This window comes from Eupeodes corollae, chromosome 2, assembly GCF_945859685.1.
Source record: "Eupeodes corollae chromosome 2, idEupCoro1.1, whole genome shotgun sequence".
In the NCBI taxonomy this organism is placed as follows: Eukaryota; Metazoa; Arthropoda; class Insecta; order Diptera; family Syrphidae; genus Eupeodes; species Eupeodes corollae.
The window spans coordinates 83,805,728-83,828,455 of NC_079148.1; the positions used below are offsets into that span (position 1 = coordinate 83,805,728).

Sequence of the window (22,728 nt, forward strand, 5' to 3'; positions counted from 1 at the left end):
GACCTTGCCCCTAGTTACTATTTCCTGTTTCCGGATGTAAAAAAATATCTTAGTGGAAAAAGATTTTCGGATGATAAAGATCTCAAGTCGGCAATAAGTAGGTACTTTGCAAAGAAAGGGAAATTTATTTTTTGAGGGTTTAGAAAAGCTTAACTCATGATGTTTGTTGAGATTATATTGAAAAATAAAAACAATTTAAATTTAATTCGCGTTTTCCTTCATATCGATAGCGAGAATATATTGAATGCCCTTTATGAACATTCATTTTCGATTGATATTTGTTTTCCTTACTAGTGGTTAAAGAAACGAACAAAAAATATTTTAGTTTGTTTTGTAAAACAAAAATCGAACTGAATAAAATAGGAATATTTTGAAAAAATTCTTGTTAGAAAACCATATTATTACACACATGCAGTTAACCAAAAAAGAACATTGTAACATCAACAATCTGTATTACCATATCATACAGATATATTTTTTGTTAATTACGTTGTTTTTCTTAGTTTTGTTATGTTGTTGTATGACACTTAAAACCAAAGTAAAATAAAATATTCGCTGAATTAATATAGGTTTTGAATTTTAATTATTTTTAAAGTTAAAATAATGCAAATATTTTTTGGGGTGAGTGTGACATATCTAATATACTTTTATTGTACCAAAATTAATCTTATCAACATGCACCTCATCTGTAAAACGATTAGCCGGATTTTGAATACAATTTCATGAATTACTTATTTGGAATTTAAACAATAGTTAACTAATTTTTTAATTGTATGTTATCTATCGAAAAAGGAACCAAATACTTATAAAACTTTTACTGTAAGTGAGATTGTTAAAAGTAATTGAAGTAAATTAGAACTTAGTGTTGGCCATCTTCTTAATTTGAAAATTATTATTTGGAATTTATTCAAGAACGTTGTAATTTGTATATAAATTTATAATTTTATTTTTATTTAAGGTGTATTATGCGAAAAAGAAAAGACGAGCCCAGCAAACCCAAGGCGAGGATGATTCATCTAATAAGAAAGAACGTAAACTCTACAATGACGGCTATGACGATGATAATCATGATTACATAATAAAAAACGGAGAAAAGTTCTTAGATCGATATGAAATTGATTCGTTAATCGGTAAGGTTCTTTTATAATGCGTTCATATTTTTGGGCTTCTATGATAATTAAAACGGATGCAATTTATGCAATACTTGTTTTAAATGTTTTGAATTCGATTGAAATGCTGTTTTAATTTGTATTAATATTTTCTCATTCAATTTTTCGTAAAAGTTATAAATTCATTTACAATTTATATTGCATTTCTTTTGTTATAACTTTCTTTAAAACGCTTTGTCTCATACAACAGTGTTCAAACACAAAATCAAAAATTTCCTTACTCTTGCAATAAGAACTTATAGATGGGCTACCAAAAATCTATTCGCGGAGAAAAAACATATTGATTAAATATCGACATCAAGGCATATAAAGATGAAGTAGCTATAAATATCAAAAAATGTACGACATTCAAAAAGTAGCAAGGCAATTCACTTAAAAAAAATGTAACTATATTCTGAACAGGGCCATAAAACCATTGAATGTTTTGTATATTCATAAAAAAGTAACGTTATTTGTCTTTCCTAAATAATTTTTAAAATAAAAAATGAATGTATTATATCCTTAATTTATTATAAATAATAAACAACCAAATTTCCCTAGAAGGATTTCAGTGCCTCTAAAAAATTTCCAAAAATAATTTTCTCGTAATGAGATCGTAACAGTTTGTGTGGGCAATGTCCTCTGTGACAGCCTACTGTCGTCTTTTCTTCAAGAACATTGATCTAAAGTGTAATCTCCTCCTACTTTGTAAAAATGTCTAGGAGTAAAAAATCTTCATCTGTCGTAAAGTGTAGAACTCTGCTGACTGCATTAAAAATGAAGATCCTGGTACGTGCCATTTTCTTCACTTTTGTTTATGGTCATGAATATTTGCAGATAATTGCCCACATCAATTTGCAATATGCCATTGATGTGCGTTCGTACCATCAAAGTCTTTGATTTTAATAACGATTACGATATTGAGTATTTAGGATAACAATAGCTAAACAGGAAGCGCCTGACAAACACTCGCTTCAAGGAAGCACTTGTTTTGATTTGAAAACGCAATATTGTATAAAGTTACTGGATTTTTGAAATTATATAAACAGATTACGTTGATTTTGTAAATACCTAATAAAGTATTTTTTTCTTTTTTTAGGCAAAGGCAGTTTTGGACAAGTTGTTAAGGCTTATGACCACGAAGAGCAGTGTCATGTAGCGATAAAGATTATAAAGAATAAAAAACCGTTCCTAAATCAGGCACAAATAGAAGTTAAATTGCTTGAAATGATGAATCGAGCCGATGCAGAAAACAAATATTACATAGGTGAGTGTATTTAATTATTTAATATACATTACGGGAGTGCATTTCCTTCAATACTCGCCAAATATACATAAGTGCTTGTTAGTTTCTAAGTTTCCCACGAGTAATGGGACGCAAAAAATATACATTTTCGTAATGCATTTTCTCCAAGAAAATCTATGAAGGGTGTAAGATTTATATGACACATAATTACGTTTTTATATTAAATAGCCCAAAATTAGAATTAAAGCCATTAAACACGAAATTAATATTGAAAAAACAACTCTCTTATTTTATACAACACACACAATCAGAAACTGAATTTGTAGTATGCAGTTCCGTATCCTTTCGATTTAATGGCTTTCCCAAGGCGTCGATGTATTGAAGAGTCAAGTTTTTACCATACTTTTACTTTTCTGCTCACGTTATAAATCCTTTTTTTGTTCTTAAAAGAAGGACCTTTGACTTCTTCCTGGGGTGGAATCGGATATAGTTCAGTCAATGAACGAACAAAATTGCCTTTACCTCAAAAAAATCGAACAGTTTTGAAACATAGCACACTTATTAAGGGATGTCTGGTGATTACCAAAACAAAAAGTTTCTAATAATCCGACATGAGCTCTAGCGGCAGTTAAGAAAAACACGGAGTTTGTTTCAGTTTTTGTACGTTTATCTCGAAAACTATTTGTCGTATCAAAACATTTTGTTTCACAAAACTAAAGCTCAATTTTATAAAAAAAGATTTCATGAATTTTTTCCTATCTCTTATAATTTATAAAATAACTCTAGCGGTAGTGAAGAGACATAAACGGTTTTTTCGGATTTTCGGGTTTATCTTGAAAACTATTTGGCGTATCAAAAAATAATCTTCTACAAATTTTAAGCTTATCAAATGTCATAAAGATGTATGATGCTAATTTGTTTGTACTTGTTTTAGCTTGTAAAATAACTCTGTCGGCATTTAATGAAAACATGTGTTTTTTTTCTCATGAAAAGAAAGCTTATTAAATTTCCTAAAAATATGGTATGCATTTGTTCGTGTCTGTAATTGTCCAAAAAAAAGGTAGTATTCAATTTTTATATCCCTTCTTACTTCTGGAACTTGTTGGCCCACTATATGGCTCATTGCCTGCATGCCTAGAGAATAAGCATCATAGCAAGCTACTTTATCATCTCCAACGATGCCACTCGTTATTGACTTGATTTGTCCTTGGAAATGGAGGATGAATTTGGAACCAATTTGACAGCTTTGTATGTCTGTATTATCTATAATTTTACGTTCCTCCCCAAAATGTTAATTTTGCTCACTAGTAGAAAAAAGAACGCCAGTGAATTCTTCGAGGGATGAGAAAATTTCATGAGTAGCAGTCAGCCCTAGAACCCATTTGCTTAGTACACTATCAGTGATTCCACGTCATCCTGTCAAGCCACCCATACTCTTTATTCCCCGCATTAGAGTGTGTTCAATTGTCCGGTCCGACCACACCCCTGTCCAAAATAGGCCAGTTGTTCTCATAGTAAAGTAACCCTCTTGCATAAAGTTTTTAAATTTATCTGGGGTCATCACAGAAGGCAGTTTTATCATGTCCTGCAAATACAGGTGACATGATTTGGCGTACGAAAAGTGTCCGGTGGCATGGAAATATGGAATCATATTCTTCACACAGTTTTCTTTAAGCAATGTTATCACATTAAACAACTGAATCCATAAGGCTGCTGTTGGTCCATTAGATTTGAATTTGTAAAGATTTGTTTGTAGTTTCTCACTAAGATGGATCAAATGAGGGTTTTGTTTTAGTGCACATAACGAAAGAGACTCATCAAGAAAATTTTTCGTGATATTTTGGATTTCCTCTAATTCATGTATGCTTTTGTCGACTTGTTCCATTATTATATTAGCTAAAGATGTCTGTATTAGTATTAAAGCACGAACTGCTCTAGCGAAAGCTTTTCTTTGCAACATCTTTTCAACAGAAACCGGGGCGTATATAGTACTCATTAACTCTTGCAAGCCACTTCAACTCATCAGAACACTTATTGGAACAATATAGCACATTAACAGGTAAAATCCACCCAATCTGACTACGCATTTTGATAGACGGAACTCAGATGAAGCTGCGGCAACGATTTCTTTACTTTTTATATAAAGAAGCTGGTCAAATGTTACCACCAGGTATTTTTGGTCAAATTTGTCACATAAACTGCGAGCATAGTGCAATGCAGTGTAAAGTGTATTATAGTCGGACGGTGGAGAGTTTAAGAACGGAAGAGGAATGATTTTCGTTTTTTCAGTAAAGAATCCTGTTGTTATTTGGTGCATGCAAATGCCAATGAACTTTGATGCCAACCAAAGAGTGTCATATGATTTTGGCTGTAACATGGATGTGGATGCACCGATGCATCTTATTCCAGCGAAAGAATGAAATGTATTTAGTCCATCTAACGTTCTGACATTAAAGTCCGCATTATCAAACACAAATTGGGTAAATGAACCGCTGGAATCTGGTCGCGTGTGGCAAATAGCTGATATCTCCAACAACTGAACTTCATAGTATGAAGAACAAAGTTCTAAGCTTGATATAAGGTTTACCAACTTCTTAGAACCAATCTTTCTGTATATAAATAAGTCAAGGCTACAGCTGATATAATACTATGCCCTATTGCGATGCACTTGGTTTTTCTATTTTCAAAATCCGTTTTCTTTATTATAAGAGTTTCCAGAAACGTTTTTTAAGTACACAATCGTCAACGACGTGGTTAAAAAAATCATCACATGTTTTCCTTAAATGCCGATAGAGTTATTTTACAAGCTAAAACAAGTACAAACAAATAAGCATCATATTTCTTTAAAATAAATTAGGTGGCACAACAGTCCGTTTGAGAACTAGGGCCTAGTGACTGACAACTCTCAACCATTCTTGTGTGCGAGTTCTGTTGTCAGGGATGGAAGGGACCTAAATTTTTAAGCCGAATCCGAACTAGCCGTTTGAGAAAGCACTTTTCATGACAAGAATTAGTCTTGGAGAATTTGTCAATTCCTCGCAAGAGGCAATACCCGTGAAAAAAATGTATGTGGCATAGGCAGGGATCGAAATTAAGACTTCTAGCATGACAGTCCAACGCACCAACCATCATGCCACGGGTACGACACATTTCTTTATGAAATTTAATAAGCGTAGAAGATTATTTTTTGATACGACAAATAATTTTCAAGATAAACCCGAACAACGGAAAAACCGTATGTTTCACTTCCGCTAGGGTTATTTTATAAGCTGTAGAGATAGGAACAAGTTCATAAACTTTTTTTTATAAGCTGTAGAGATAGGAACAAATTTATTAACCTTTTTTTTTAAATTGAATGAGCTTTTATTTTGTGGAACAAAATTTTTTGATACGACAAATAGTTTTCGAGATAAACGTAAAAAACTGAAACAAACTCCGTGTCTCTCTTATCTGCCACTAGATGTCAAGTCGGATTCATGGGGACTTTTTTTTGGGTCATCACCAGACATCCCTTAGTAATTGTGCCAAGTTTCAAAACTGTTGGATTTTTTTTTAGGTGAAGATCTTTATTAACTGGATTACTAAGGTGATTGTTGACGAATGACAGTGAAATTAATCGAATTTGATCTATGTAAGGTGATAGTCAAATTGATAACTAAAAAGCTGTCTCAACAAAAATGTGATAATAATTTCCCTACAAATATGTCGTTTCTGAATAACTGAATACCAGACGCTTACAAAAAACGGATGGAAAATGTTTTCAGTTACCTTTTTTAGGTACAAAAACACATTCTTGTGACCGACAAAGCTTACAACATTCGAAAAAACACAAGAAAAGTAGGAATGTTAATTAAACAGAGTCAATGTATGTAGATATTTTTTCACCATAGCATGAATTGTAACAATTTTAATCTAAAATTGTTCAATCGAATTCAATTGAGTTGAATCAATTATCTTACACACACGGAATGAAAATGATAGTGAAATTTGACTATCAGACGGGACAAGTACAGGTACAGAGTTACTACAGTGCAAAAACCATCAGTGTCCAATTATGTATGAGGCTAATTTAAGAAGTTTTTTTTTTTTTGTATTTATTTGCTGAATGCAGGTTCTTTTATTTGAACTCAATTGTGTTATAAAATGATAATTAAGTTCTACTACTTCTAAACAATTTCTTGTAGAAATTGCATTGCAAAAATTTTTATTTCTCTTTGTCGGTTAGTCGTGAAAGCCAACATATGAAATTTTTTTTTTTGCATTTTTGAATAATAATTTTGTCAATATTTTAACTTTTTTGATTAATATTTGCCATACTAATCTTATAAGATCTTTTAACGTTTTTGCTTTGTTTTCTTAACAATCTAATTTAAATCAAAATTAAGTCCTTTTTATTGGAATATAAATGGTCTTTTAAAAAGTTTCAAGTTTTATTTCAATTAACCGTTAATATTATAAGCTAAAAAATGAAATTGATGAATGGAATGAGGTGAACATATTTTTTTATATGCAACACAATTTATTAAAACAAAAGTTTATAAATGGCAACAAATTAAAAACTAAAAATATACATACATATTATCTTCTATCAAATTTAAAATTTATTTTTTATTTCAGTTAAACTCAAACGGCATTTTATGTGGCGTAATCACTTATGTCTGGTTTTTGAACTTCTATCCTATAATTTATACGATTTATTACGGAATACTAATTTCCGTGGTGTATCATTAAATCTAACGCGAAAATTCGCTCAACAGCTGTGCACTGCTCTACTCTTTTTGAGTACACCAGGACTGAATATAATACACTGTGATCTTAAGCCCGAAAATATTTTGCTCTGTAATCCAAAACGGTCAGCAATCAAAATTGTGGACTTCGGTAGTTCTTGTCAATTGGGACAGCGGGTGAGCTTTGTATAAAAATGTATAGATTTATTTATTTTTGTATTTACTTGAGCTTTCGTTTGTTCATTTGAAGATATACCAGTACATTCAATCACGTTTCTATCGATCACCTGAAGTATTGCTTGGAATACCATATGATCTAGCCATTGACATGTGGTCACTTGGATGTATATTAGTTGAAATGCATACTGGGGAACCATTATTTTCTGGCTGCAATGAGGTTGATCAAATGAACAAAATAGTCGAAGTTTTAGGTATGCCACCTAAATATCTGCTTGATCAGGCGCACAAGACACGAAAGTTCTTTGACAGAACTAACTCCGATGGTTCATACGTGCTGAAAAAAAGCGTTCATCGTAAGTACAAACCGCCGGGCTCAAGAAAACTCCACGATATTCTTGGTGTTGAAACTGGCGGTCCTGGTGGCAGACGACTGGATGAGCCTGGCCATTCTGTGGCAGATTATTTAAAATTTAAAGACTTGATCCTGCGAATGTTAGATTTTGATCCAAAAACACGTGTCACACCTTACTATGCCTTGCAACATAATTTCTTTAAGCGAACAACGGACGAAGGCACAAACACCGCCGGCAACATTACAGCTTCATCCCCGGCAGCAACAGTAGCGGCGACAGCTTTAGCAGTGGCGCAACAGCAGCATCAAGAACAACAGAGTCATGGTAAGTTTTTTACTAGGGATTATATTTTTTTTAGATTTTCTTACTTTGTTATATTTGTTCATATATTAAAATGTTGATTTGCGTTGGTTTAATTTCGTTTTGACAATCATTCTCACAATATTATTTTAAAGGAAGAAATTTGTTTGTTGACATAATTTATATTAAAATATTTATAATAGTTAAAGCGTTGAGAAGAACAAGGTGTTAAGTGGCATTTTTGGATTTGTACGTTTGTTTACAAAAATTATTATGCTTCATGCAAACTGTCTGTCTCATTAGCACATCTCTACGATCACTTGTTTGAATTAAGCCCTTCTGGTTTTGGTATTAATGTATTAAATTAACCAACTTTCTATTTTAAACAGTGCAACCGAGAAATAAAAACTACAAATATATTGTATGAATCTTACTTTCTTTTTGTAATTTATAAAAAGAAAGTAAAGAGAATTACATATCGTCGTCGTTCAACTCCCTAAGTCCAATTTCCGCAAAAATGAAATAAATACACTAAGTTCATGCAAATGACAAAATTTATATTTTTTTCAAAACTCCCTAATAAAATTTGTATTTACTACCTTGGAGTGACTTTTCAGAGTTAGCAGTCTATCTACACATAGCTAGAGCTAGACCTTTAATAGTTTAACACCTGTTACTGGCAAAAACTCGAGAAAACATAGAATAGGCTACAAGACTGCTTCCGAAGGACATTAAATTGTCCTCGAAAAGGCTCGATCTGATCCATGCGTCGTATATATCACTTTTGATTTGCAAACTATTTGGGAATACACGTCTTCGAATATTGAAATTTCTTATATAATGACATGAATCGAAGACATAGCAGATAGAAGAATTAACAAAAACAAAAAGACACTAACATTGACAGATTCTTGTCCTTGGCGAAACGAAAACTTACCGGATGCTAATTGGATTTCGGCAGTATATAAAAGGAATACAAATTTATCTATACTGCTTAAGAAAATAGGTTTCTAATAACAAGTGTCAGCAGAAAAATACAATAATGATTAACATAAAAAATCATATTCGATCACTATCAAATCTTTGACAAGCTTAATAACACAACTTAAAACTTTTAAATGAAAAAATAATGTGGTTTTTATTCTTATAAAGAATGTTGCAATGTAGAATCTCCATTTTCAGGACCAACAAAGCCAAAAACGATTCCCGGAAAAACCCCAACAATTTTTTCCCCAAAGAAAAAAAAAATTCAAATTAAAAATATTATAAATCCTCCCAAAGAACATATTAATAAGAAAACTTAAAAAAATAAAGGTACAAAATCTCACTAACCACTTTCTTTCTCTTACTTACTTACTTAAGGTGGCGCTACAGTCCTATGTCAACTAGGGCCTCACCCAACAAACTTCAACTGTCTTCCTCTACTGCGCTGTCCTGTGGGTGTGGATTCGAAGGCTTTCCGGACCGGAGCATTGGTTTCCATGCGCTCTACGTGACACAGCCATCTTAGTCTACGTCACTGTACAGCCCGCTCAGTTCGTATTTCCATCTTCTCCTCCACTCCCCTTCGATGCATACGGGACCGTTGATTAAACGAAGAACTTTTCTCTCGAAACGATCCAAGGTGCTTTGATCCGCTTTTGTCATAGTCCATGCTGCTGCACCGCATAGCAGGACGGGGATGATAAGGGTCTTATATAGTGACACTGGTCCTTCGAGAGAGGACTTTTCCACTCAATTTCTTTCTTAGCCCAACGAAACAGCGGTTAGCAAGAGTTATTCTTCGCTTGATCTCAGCACTGGTATTGTTTTCTGTGTTTAAAGCGGAGCCTAGGTAGACGAAGACCTCAAAGTTACGTCTGTCGATGGTGACGTTTTGACCAAGACCAAGCCCTCATTAACCGTTAAACCCATTTTTGCCGCCTCTGACTTAATACAAAAAAGACCCATTGACATCACTCTGAGTTCTCCGATTATGTCCATGTCATCAGCATATGCCATTAATTGGACAGACTTTTGAAAGATAGTGCCTTTAATGTTGACGTGTGAGCTCTGCACTATTCTTTGAAGTACGATGTTTAAAAAATCGCATGGCAGCTCATCACCTTGTCTAAAACCTTTTTTGACATCGAAAGGTTCTGTTAAGTTGTTTCCAACCTTTATGGAGCAGCATGAATTCTCCATGCTCATCCTGCACAAACGGACGATCTTGGCAGAGATGCCAAAACTAGACATGGCTCTTTACCGCTCGTCGCTGTAGATGCTGTCATATTCGGCCTTGAAATCGATGAGAAGATGGTGTCGATTTGGTGTTCTTGGGTTTTTTTTCCAGGATCTGCCGTAATGTGAATATTTGATAGACTGTGGGCTTTCCTGGTCTAAAACCACACTGATAAGGACCTATCAGGTTGTTGACAATGGGCTTTAGACGTTCACATATTACGGCAGAGAAGATTTTGTAGGCGATGTTAAGTAGACTGATTCCTCTATAGTTGGTGCAGTTTAGAGGGCCTCGTTTTTTCAGGATCGGGCAAATAATACTGAGATTCCATTCATCGGGCATGTATTCTTATAAGTTGGTGCATGCTCCTAACCAACTTATCTTCAGCTGCTTTATAGAGCTCGGCATTCATGCCATCCGCTCCAGCGGCTTTATTAGACTTCAGATTAGATATGGCAATCTTTACTTAGTCTAAGTCGGGTGGACACGATTGTTGGCTTTCGTCGTCTGTGTTGAATGGATCATCCTGCCTGAAAGCGGAAATCGGTTCGTCGTCGCCGTTATACAGTCTGCAGAAGTGGTCCTTTCATATTCTCAGCATTCACTGCGGATCCACTATGAAGTTTCCACTTTCAACTTTGCAGCCTTTGGTTCTAGGTTTAGGTGCCTATGAATTTCGTTTCACCTGTTCATTCTCTTACCAAATGAATTATTTTGGAAAAGGGGGTTAAAAAAATGCTCCTGAACTACGAGTATTTAAATTAATTAAAGTTTATGTTTTAAGAAAATCTGTTTTGTGCATTATTTATTAATATTATCAAAAAGGTTTAGTTCTCATGCAAAAAAGTTATCATCTATTAACTTTGGAGCCTTGTATTTTCTCGAAACTTTGCATTTTTTACTTAACCCCATCTTCCATTCAACGCTTTAATTTCAAAAAAATTTATAATAATAATAATAACAATAACAATAACAATAACAATAACAATAACAATAACAATAACAATAACAATAACAATAACAATAACAATAACAATAACAATAACAATAACAATAACAATAACAATAACAATAACAATAACAATAACAATAACAATAACAATAACAATAACAATAACAATAACAATAACAATAACAATAACAATAACAATAACAATAACAATAACAATAACAATAACAATAACAATAACAATAACAATAACAATAACAATAACAATAACAATAACAATAACAATAACAATAACAATAACAATAACAATAACAATAACAATAACAATAACAATAACAATAACAATAACAATAACAATAACAATAACAATAACAATAACAATAACAATAACAATAACAATAACAATAACAATAACAATAACAATAACAATAACAATAACAATAACAATAACAATAACAATAACAATAACAATAACAATAACAATAATAATAACAATAACAATAACAATAACAATAACAATGACAATGACAATGACAATGACAATAATAATAATAATAATATTAATATAAATAAATAAAAAAGATAATACATATAATACGTCTGCATTTAAAAATTTAAGGCAAATTTTTGTTAACTTTATTTCTATCTGCATCAATTTAAAAACAACAATATTAATCAATTTAAACTGTCTTCATTTCACAACTAAATATATGTTATAGATATCTGTTACATATACTGTCCGCCATCTGTCGATGTTTCGGATTTTTTCTGCCAATCCCCAATATATGAGATTCCTTCTCAGTAGTTTAAATTGGTATTCAAGCCGAAAATAAAGTTTAGGTATGTTTAAAGTTATTGCCCTGTGCAGTTGTGAATCGTTATTATATTTTGAAATACCTACCCAATGTGTTGTTGTTCCCTCAAAATATTATTTTTAATAAGAGTCCTAAATAAATCTCAAAACCTGTGTGGTCTTTAAGTTACAACCTACTGAAAAATATAACTTATATTGTTGATATAAAAAAAATAATTTCTTTGCGACTCCAATTCCATATTGTTATAGAATGTTAGTTTTATAATTGGTAAACTTTCGATGTATAAATTGTCGTTTTGGTTGCATATCTCAAATGAGCTTCAATGTACCTAATATTAAAAAAAAAAAAAAAAAACAATTAATATTTTTGTTCCTTTTAATATGTTTAATTGTCTATGTATATATTTAAATTTTCTAACGCGGAGTAAAGAAGAGCACGTCTTAAATTTCATATATCTTTATTATAACTTACTATAAGGTTCTAGTTTCGTTGCTAGTAGGTGCTTTAATAAAATGTATCCTTTTCATGTGACAATTTGAACTCTTATTTTTATTCCCATGTGTATCAATTACAATGTTTTAACGAAGTTGAAACCAAAGGTATAAGCTTTCAATATTATACCTATTTCATATTTGTTGGTTTTTACGCCCAACTCCCATACAAATTTGTCCTTGTTCTTTTACAATACTTACACTTAATATTAACATTGGATATTTTTTTAAAGCTCGCCACTAAGCAATCATAACATAACTTATAATAAGGTCATTCATATAATATTTTTTTTTAATTTGCTCATTAGTTCCTCGCATTCCAAAATTGGACGAAACCAAAAATTTAGTTCACCTTCAACATTATTTGGAAATCTTTGAAGAAAAAAAACGCCATAAATTACAAAAAATACAGTGCATACGCACTCAACTTTCATACTCTAAATATTACTATCGCTCATAGTCATAAAATATGACTTCAATTAAAAATGTCGCATGGCCAATTCACATCAACCCTGCGAGAGATAATCTTACCCTCGAATCGTTCATGCAAAATGTCAGTTGTGCCGTTTGCTGTGTGGCATGTAGCGCTACCGTCCTGCTGCAACCACATGTCGTCTAGGTCCATAAGAAATTATTATCATCGTTATGTAGAGCTCGCTATTAACTGTGACCACCTCAATTAACATCGTTTCAAAAAAGTACGGGCCCACCGTCACAAAATTCACACTAAACTATAACTTTTAGAGGATGCATTATCACCTGGTGAACCTCGCGTGGGTTGGTGTCGTTTCATATACGGCAATTTTGCTTGTTAACATGGTATCTCAGCCATAACTAGACGAATGTTGGTTTTCAAGTGTTCAAGAGTTTAAGGTTTATGTGCATAAAAACGTTCTTTCGCGTAGCTCCACAAAAAAAAGTCCAGCGGTATCAAATCGCATGATCTTGGTGGCCAGTTGATATCGCCACGAGGAGAAATTACGCGGCCAGGAAATGTCTCTTGCAATAAAGCCATATTCGCTCGAATTGTGTGGCATGAGGCACCGTATATGGATGTAGCTGTAGATCCAAATGCAAAATACGCTATAATGTACCGTAAAACAACACTTTCACTTGCAATAGCGATATTTTTAGTGGTACGAGCGAAACGATTATGCCTTACAATATCTGTAACTAATCCAGCCTCTTCAAATTTCGTTACAATTTTGCAATTGCTGCGTAGATGGACGATTATGTAAACCATAATCTCCTCTTAAAGCACGATATGTGGCTGTGGCAGAATCGCCATTTTTGTTGTTGGTTTTAACAATTGTATGTGTTGTGCGACAGTTCAACGATCCATTTTCGTAAATGCCAGACTTTCAACTAAAAAAAAATGGTATAAAAACTTAGTTTGACAGATATTGAATTCCAGCCCTATAATTTCGAAACCGCAGAATGCATTAGCCGTTATAAAAAGCACGTGATTTTTTTTAAATTTCAACACTTTCTCCGACAATCAAAACCCAATGTTTTTCCTCGCAACATGTTTTTTCTGACCAGCATTCGTCATGAGTATCGAGATAAAATAAATAAAAAAGAATATGTTGTCCAATTTTTTAAAAAAAGATACATTGTTTAACAAAGAAAAAAGTTCCTAAATCTTAAACATAGCAAAACAACTGCAATTATTTTAGTTTTTAATTGATTTTTTTTTTCAATTTGTATTGTATTTTATTATAGAAAATGTTTGTTTTATTTTAAGTAATATTTTCGTAGTGAAGTTGTGTTCTTGTTTTTCGTTAATTTAAAAATGAATTCATTAACTATTTTTTTCTCATTCTACGTTTTTAATTACAAATATAAATAAAATAAAACTATCCTATTTCATATAAAAAATATTAATATTCGTTGTGAAATCCTAAGACGATCGTCGATGACCGGTAGTGCCTCGGGAACATAGTAGCATTACATCATCGTTATCATCATCAACAGCTTCCTCAGGTTCATCATCAACTTCAGCAACATCAGGAACAGGACCAGATTCAAAATCCCATCATTTGGTCTAATTTCTTTAAGTAAATAGATTAATATAAATACACATCTTATACATACATAATATATTTATATAATTTATATATAAAAAATATTTGTCAAAACATTTGTCTTATACATTTAATGCATAACAGCAACAACAAATATTAGAATATTTTTTTTAGGAATCTATTGAAAGCCACAAACAAAACAAATATTATGTTAAACCTATTGAAATATCAGGCAAAATTAAATAATATTTCTGTATGTTTCTTATTTAATTATATAATTTATTTGTGAATGTTTATACACATAGGTATATACAGTAAATATAATATTCTTTTACATAACAATACAAATACACGAATCGGCTTATTTTATTCAAAATAATAACGTGGCATCAAGTCACACCAAATATTAATAATAAACTCCTAAATTAAACAATTCATGCATTTAAAGACGATAATTCCATCGCCTTAATAACATCGTTCATCATTTTCGATAATAGGATTGAAGATAATATACAAATGGCTCCAATAAGTTAGTTATACAAAACAAAAAAGCAAATACATATATGCTGAGCTATTAAATATATAATTTATATGATTTTTTAACGTACATATATTTAAAAAAAAAAAAAAAACTACCTAATTAATTTAATTTTAAGTTTGTAAAAATTATTTATAAAGAACAATAAAAATAACAAAACAAAAATACTAAATATGAACGAGTAATAAATTTATTTATAACACGTCATAAATAAAAATATTAAATGCAAAGAAGTAAAAAAGTAATAAGTTTCCAAGCAAAGATTCATATTTTAAACATAATTTTAGAATTAAGTGTTTAAAAGTAATTGTAATTTAGTCTTAAACAAAGATATGTGGCAGATAAATGGCAAGTAATTAAAACTAAAAAATTGTACTGTACATGTGACTTCTTTGTCATGGTCGAATCGAAAAAAAAAAACATTTTTTGGCATAAATTCAATAAAAATAAAGATGCATAATTTTAATTAATTCTATAATAATTAATAATAAGAAAATTTAAGCAACAAAATAAAAAAAAGTATTAGGGAGTGTTAAGATACGAAAAATTATAAATACAAATTGAAAAAAAATATACATCATTTAAACTAATTATACTTTTGGCAATGCATATAATCAGAAATAAGCGAAAATCAATGCTTCAATTTATAAGAGGAAGCTTGGATTCTCTTAATTTCAAATCAACTAATTAAAGGGGCCCATAGTTTGGAATCCGCAATAGGTTACATTGTAAATACTCAAGTCGTTTACAAGAAGATATCTAATTTAGAAGTCGATTTGCAACTTGTGAACTTTGTGTAGATGTGTGTTTATGTTAAATGCTTGAAGTAATAACTTAAGTAATTATACAAGTTTGTTGCCCTATCTTTAGTTAGTTATACCTTTAAATAAATAAACCCCTATATCCACAGACGAATTGAAAAGCTTAAACAAACTGCGATTTTAGAACAGATGTTTTGTAAAAAAAAAAACAGAAATGGAATTTCCAAATTTTAATTAATTTTTGTTTGACCTTGGGCAAAAAGTGTACACGACATGGTTTCGTATCAAACGAAATGTGACGTTAAGCTAAGAATATAAGTGACAAAATTTTCAAATTTGTTAATGAGAAAGCTGAGGTATTTGATCTTGACGTTATTTGAAGATACTTGAGCAATCCTACAAAAAAAAGGATAGATAATTAATGATTTTTAAGCATAATTGCGGCAAAAAAAAAAACATTATTAAGGAAGCAACATATCAAAATCTGTGCACTGAAGAAGAATAATAACTATTTTATTATTATATTATTTTCTAACCCTTTGTATCTCGCAAGATATAAACAGTTTTTTCGGTAAAAAAAATATGTGCTGTTTTTATTATTTCTAACGTCAATTTTAGACATCTCAACTTTTCCATGACCGATTTTGAAAAATTTGTTTTTTAATACCTTTGCCAAAAATTATTATTACTATTTATTGAACTAAACATAAATGCACAAAACAATACTTTAAAGCTAATAGCTACCAGGGCTTTCTAGCTCATATGATAAAAGTAGTGTTTTGAATGCTATGATGTTTAATATTGTCAACTTCAAAGTAAGAGTAATAGGTCTGACTTACTCCGACCGCCCGCAGAGGTTTTATATTAATAGTTTTAAAATTTTGAAAATATTTTGTGTTTTGTTCGGAAGGAAGCAAAAGGAGATTTTTTAGATTATTGTTACAAATTTCATTGATTTTCGGGCAGTCTGTAGTTGAATGGTTGATGGTAAGCTGGATATTAAGTTGGCAGAGGTGGCAAATGGGTGGGGGTCTTTATTAAGTAGGTGACTGTGGGTGAACTGTGTGTGTCCAATCCTCAACCCGGCGAAGCATTTGTTCATGATTGCAGGCGTTGAGGTGGTGTAGATAACTGGGCTGCGATATTGGTTAATGGAATAATAATGGTGATGATAATGAGACCAATGTATTTTTTTTTGGTTATGGAAATAAGAGCAAGTCAATTTTAAAATAACGTTTTTGGTAGGTTGGTATTTTGATATTGTTTGGTTGCAGTTGCTAGCGGTAATTTTGACTTCATTGCCTTTTACTCCGATGTGACCTGGCACCCAAAAAATCTTTATCGCTTTTTTAATTTTGATGACGGTATCTCTGATTTTGTCAATGTTTGATGATCGATTGTTGACGTTTTCTTGGATTTGTAGGCGATTTCTTAAAAAAGGAGATTGTTTTTTGAGTGAATGATTGCGTAAGAGGTACGTTCCTCACACTTAGAACCATCGGTAAAGAGGATATTCCAATTGTTACTGATGAAAGGATTCATTATTTCGTGAAAAGGATGAACATATATATCTTTCGGAGTTGAATCTTTTTTTAAATCGAGCGAGTGCAGTGTTGATGGATTCATTTGGGAATAGCCAAGGAGGGTAAAGTGATGTAGAGGATTGATGGTTTCTTTTGTGTCTTTATGCGTTCTAAGATTTTTCTAGAGTCCAAAAGAATTGGAGAGTCATAGGATTGCAGTATTTTCCCTACAAGTCTTGATGTAAGGATTTCTACGATCGACGCAAAACTTAGCTAAGATATTTTTTACACATGGCAGATTAGCCATATTTAACAAGGCCATAATCAAATTTTTCATATTATTGCTTTTGTAACGTTGATCAACTTTTCCGATGAAGGTCTACCGACCGTCTAATTCAGTGCTACAAAAAAAAACTTGGCATCTACCAGGTATACATGACTGCTACAAGTGTAGATGAGTTTGTTATCATAAACAACATTATTGACAGACCCATTTATATTGTAATTTTAAAAGAAAATTATATAATTAAAAAGTGTAAAAAAGCTAAGTCTTTCGCGATTGTTCAAATTCCGGTAAGCATAACATTGCATACAAGATTTTAAACCACCAAATTTCCACAAGGAAATGATTGGACAAACGCGTTCAAAAGCGTGCGATTTTGCATAAAGGTGAAATTTAACGGGCGTTAAAAAAACAATGGCAAAATATTTTATGCGAGGTCACCAAAAAACTGACCCAATCTATGCTGAATAGGTTAACCGGTGTTGTTAAACAGAAGGGCAATAAAGGTCTAAAACAAAAAAAAACTATGTTTAGAAATCGCTAAGTGCCAGTAAAATTAAGTGCGGCACTTTATGTGCCTTTATAAGGTCGCTAGGATTGCATTATACCAGTTTAGCATATGTAAATTTTATTGTAGAGCACCATATTTTTTTTTGTAAAGCATTTCTTTTTGTATTAACAGTTTAAATATTATTGAATAGCACTAGTCAACAGTAGCTTTGAGTCTAAAATGTGACAATGCTATTTTGATAGTAATAATAGGTAATACTCACTCCAAGACAAATATTTTGTTCTAAAAAAAAATAACTTATTTTGTTTTTATTTTACGCGCGTACTAAAGGGGTTATGAATACCCTTATAATGATTAAACACAGTGCGAGCAGTTGGGAACGGAGAATAGAATTAGAAAGGAGAAACGAATGCACATTGGTTTTGAATGCCTGCACATCGTAATGTTTAATTGTAAAGCTTTATATTAAAAAAAAATGTGTTTTGATAATTTTCTCTAAATATCATTTATATCATTTTAGGGTATCTATGCCAAGTATAAAAATCATATAATAAACTCAGACAATTTTTGTTGACTTTTGTGTTGGTGATACGAACAAAAATAGAAAACGGAGATCGTTGACAGTACGTTTTTTAACAAGAACTCTTCTGAAAGTATTATAGCTGTTTTTTTTTTAACTATCAAACAAATATTATTATAATATATTTTCTATGCTCTTCATTTCTTGTAAACATAACAGAAACAAAATGTGTTTGTTTGCTCAATTTTAAACAAAAAATAGTTTCTGAAGTACACTTCACTATAAAACTAAATACATATTCCGATTTTTTTCTTTCTGTTTTCGATTCGCAGGCGACAGTTGTACGTAGCATTGGATGCAAGTTCACGGTTCTTGATTCCGTTCAAATCAAATTTATCTTTTGATGCATTGACCATAACTGCCAAATTCAAATAGTATGTACATACTTACTAACTGATATTGTAAACCCATTAAAACATCGAAGTGTAGATAGTTATAAAAATTGTATCTTTTATATGTTTGCAAGATTGTTATGTTGCTCTAAAGCCATTTTTATACAATTTCTATTGCCTTGCTAAAAGCTTCAATATTTAGTTTATCTTTACAGTACTCTTAATAACTATTATTTGGTTTTCTATCAAAATAAAACAAATAACTAACATAAAGATATAACTGCGTTACGTTATGCAATTGGTGTCGGCTTTTTATTTCATAAATGATTGTCAATTTATATTTTTTTTTTGTAAGACGATTATAAATTTAATGTATGTAGAGTAAGAAGACTCTTTGGCAGTATACTTTTTTTATAGTTTGCAAAAAATAAAAATTAGGTGTCGTGGGATTCCAAGAAAAAATATTACCAACGGTTTGAGGGATTTGCTTATTCCCGTAGTCAAACGCGCATGAACAATGGCGTGTCATTTATAAGAACATAAGCAATATGGGTTTGTCAATAAAGCAAACATATCACTTAAAAATTGGGAAATGAGACTCATGCTTTCTCTATTCGATCCGTAGTTTTTAAAAATCAATGTTGAAATTTCATCATCAGAGTGAATTTTCTTCCCGTCTTACTTTACACAACAATTAGGATGACTGTTTCGTTTTTTCTTCCTAGAAGCATATATGTATATTTGTTAGTCCTGCCGTTACCGACATGTTAAGTTCCAATTATTGTTTGTTTAATAATGTTAAATGGATAATTTTATAATCTTGAATTCAAATCTATTTATAAATGGATATGATTTTAAAGACTTTACAACTTTGAAATAGAATAGGCTGTTGCCTTTAAAAACCTTTCTATTATATTTTGTCTATCAAATAAAAAAATACGTACTTTAAAGAAGAAATTTGATCGAAATGCATTTAATAAAATATAACATGACTTTCTTTGTTTCCACTGACTAATTCCAAGCTACATATGTATATGCTATGACTTAAATTAAAAGAAGCAGTGCTTTTCGCAATTTTCATGTGTTATACTTAACATACTAAATTTAATACCAAAACACGAGAATATTTATACAATATAAATATAAAATATAAACTTAAAAATACTATATTTCTCAAAAGAAAGATTAATGAAGCAAAATTATAAATATGTTATATATATATACATGTTTTAACATATATATTACAAACAAATAAACATCATAAGTACCCAGGAAGAAATATTAATAAAGGAGATAATTTGATTATTATCATCATAATTCGTATTCAAAATATCACAAATTAAAATGTATATATTTACAAAATAAAAATAAGAAAATAAAAAAAAGAAATTGGTGACAACAACACTCGAGACATAACAGATTCGATCATTTATAATAACCGAACAAAAATAAAACATTAATTAAAAAAATAAATGAGAACAAAATATATAATATATTTACAGATTTTTTTGTACTACAGAATATTATAATAACATTTTAAACAAAAAACAAATAAACTTAAATTTATATTGAAAATTGAGTTAAAGGGAAATATTTAGCAAACAAAAGAAAAATCGATACCAATTTAAAAGAGAAAATGAACAAGAAAATGTATAAAAAAATAGTAAAATCTAAATAAAAACTATGATATAATCAACCAAAAAAATCGAGAATGTTTTTTCTTCATTATTCATTAAATAAATTTGATTTTGAATTAGTTTTTGAATTTGTTCTTTCATTGCGCTTGTAAATAGTATAGATAATATATACATCCTATCTTCATGGTAACAGTCTCTCACGGAATAGAACTGATCATAAATGAATTTATTGAATGGTTTCTTTGTTGCGAATAGGAATTTTACGAATAAAAATACATTAAAATTAAATATAAAATCCATTTCATGCTGCAATTTATTAATAAGGAACTTAATATTCATATTAGTTTAGGATATGGAGTATTTATTGGTCATCAATCAACATTTTAATATTATAAAAAAATCTACTGACTACTCTCAACATTTCATCAATCAATACATAAATCGTATCGTCTTTTCTTCAATCAACATTTTTTCAGAAAATCCTTATCCTATAAAATTATTACAAACTGCTTAACGGAACAATTAAATTAAACCACCCGTTTTATAAAATCAACAGAGCTTGAATCCAAGTTGATGAACCTCCAGGAAAAAGAAATTTACATTTAAAGTTTTTAAATATAACTACTGTTCAGCAAGGAATTGTAAATCAAATGAAAAATATTTTTTGTATTGTTATAAGTTTCCCATATAATTACTATAATTATGCAAAAAAGATATACAATTTATAATGAATTATGCATTTATTAAAATTTAAAATAAAGTCTGCAGCAGTAGTAAAAGTATATTGCCTTAAAATTATCGGAAAAGAATTTAATATTAAAAATCGTTTTTCTTTTATTACTTAAAACCCAAGGAAAGTTAATAGTTAGTAGCAGGGATAGGTTATTGTTCATCTAAGAAAATACAATAGTTTTTAAAAAAGGCCGAACGATTTTTATTTTTGTTGAACTTTAACGTGTTCCCATGTTTCAAAAAATCTCTTCGCTTTTGTTAAAATTCCATAGGTGCCTAATTGATATTTCTTGATTCAAAAATTTTAAATAAAAGTAGGTATACGGCGTATTATGTAATTCTATGCTTACGACAATAGTTTTTCTATCGAAGTAATGTTTCAAATATTTAAGGCTTTTAATATATTTAAATTTATTGTTATTAGTACCCATGTATATTTAGTTGTTATTTTTTAAAATTCTAAAGAAAACAGCAATTGAACAGAAATACATTTGAATATATAATATTTTTGATTGTCGATGATGGAGAATGTTTATTGGTTCCATTTAATAAGAAAGTTAAAATGGTTCGTTTGCTGAAAAGTTAAAAGTCTTAAGGCAATAAATGCACATATAAAGCATACTTCAATCAGAAAATATCGCGTCAATTTGTATTGACTTTATTTATCTGTTTTCTTTGTCTTTAAATTTTATATCGAGTTCATTGCTTGACACTCAAAAAAACCATGTTTCAAAGCAAAAATGCACCAAAGGAAAAAAAAGCGTAATAAAGTCCATTATAGAGGACATGAAACATAAAAGCCGATCCTCTCTCACGATGAAACAAAATGTGCAAAATTAGCAATATTCTATACCTGTGCAAGAGTGTTTTGAAAAATCTTGCTTACATTTCAAAAGTTAACAAACTTCATTTTTGGTGTTCCTTAAATTAGTAATAATGAACTAAATAGAAATAAATAAATAGAAGCATTGCCATGTTCATAGCAAAAGTTTTGTATAGGCTTTGAATATTATAAGTTACAATACAAAATTATTGGTAAACAATTCTACATAATGTAGTGAAGTTCATTGCATGAATGAGTGCACACATTATATTTTGGTATATATCAAAAAGAATTTAAACAAGTAATAATGAGTTGCTCTTCTTATACATACAAAGCTTCTTATTCCGAATAAAAGCTGAAAAATAATTTAGTAAGTTTAAGTTTCGTCAGTAAATTTTATGTAAATGGACCTAGGTATGTACATATGTAATATTTAACAACAAGTTTTAATGTTATCTTGAATAAAGGAAGTAGCACTTGGACTAATTCACATAAAAATGTTTAAATATTAAAAATTTAGATTTCAACTAATTTTAAATGTTTTTAGAAAAAGG

At 30.5% G+C, this 22,728-nt stretch overlaps 1 protein-coding gene across 5 annotated transcripts in view; it reads left to right on the forward strand.

The window, feature by feature from the left end:
- Positions 1–22,728, forward strand: part of LOC129945884 (serine/threonine-protein kinase minibrain) — an 86,622-nt gene that overhangs the window by 61,116 nt on the left and 2,778 nt on the right. For all 5 annotated transcript variants that reach the window (XM_056055841.1, XM_056055842.1, XM_056055840.1 and 2 more), the window contains 4 exons: positions 959–1,130; positions 2,248–2,415; positions 7,012–7,298; positions 7,372–7,978. In XM_056055841.1, coding sequence (XP_055911816.1) covers positions 959–1,130; positions 2,248–2,415; positions 7,012–7,298; positions 7,372–7,978 — 1,234 coding nt within the window. The remainder of the gene's footprint in view (positions 1–958; positions 1,131–2,247; positions 2,416–7,011; positions 7,299–7,371; positions 7,979–22,728) is intronic.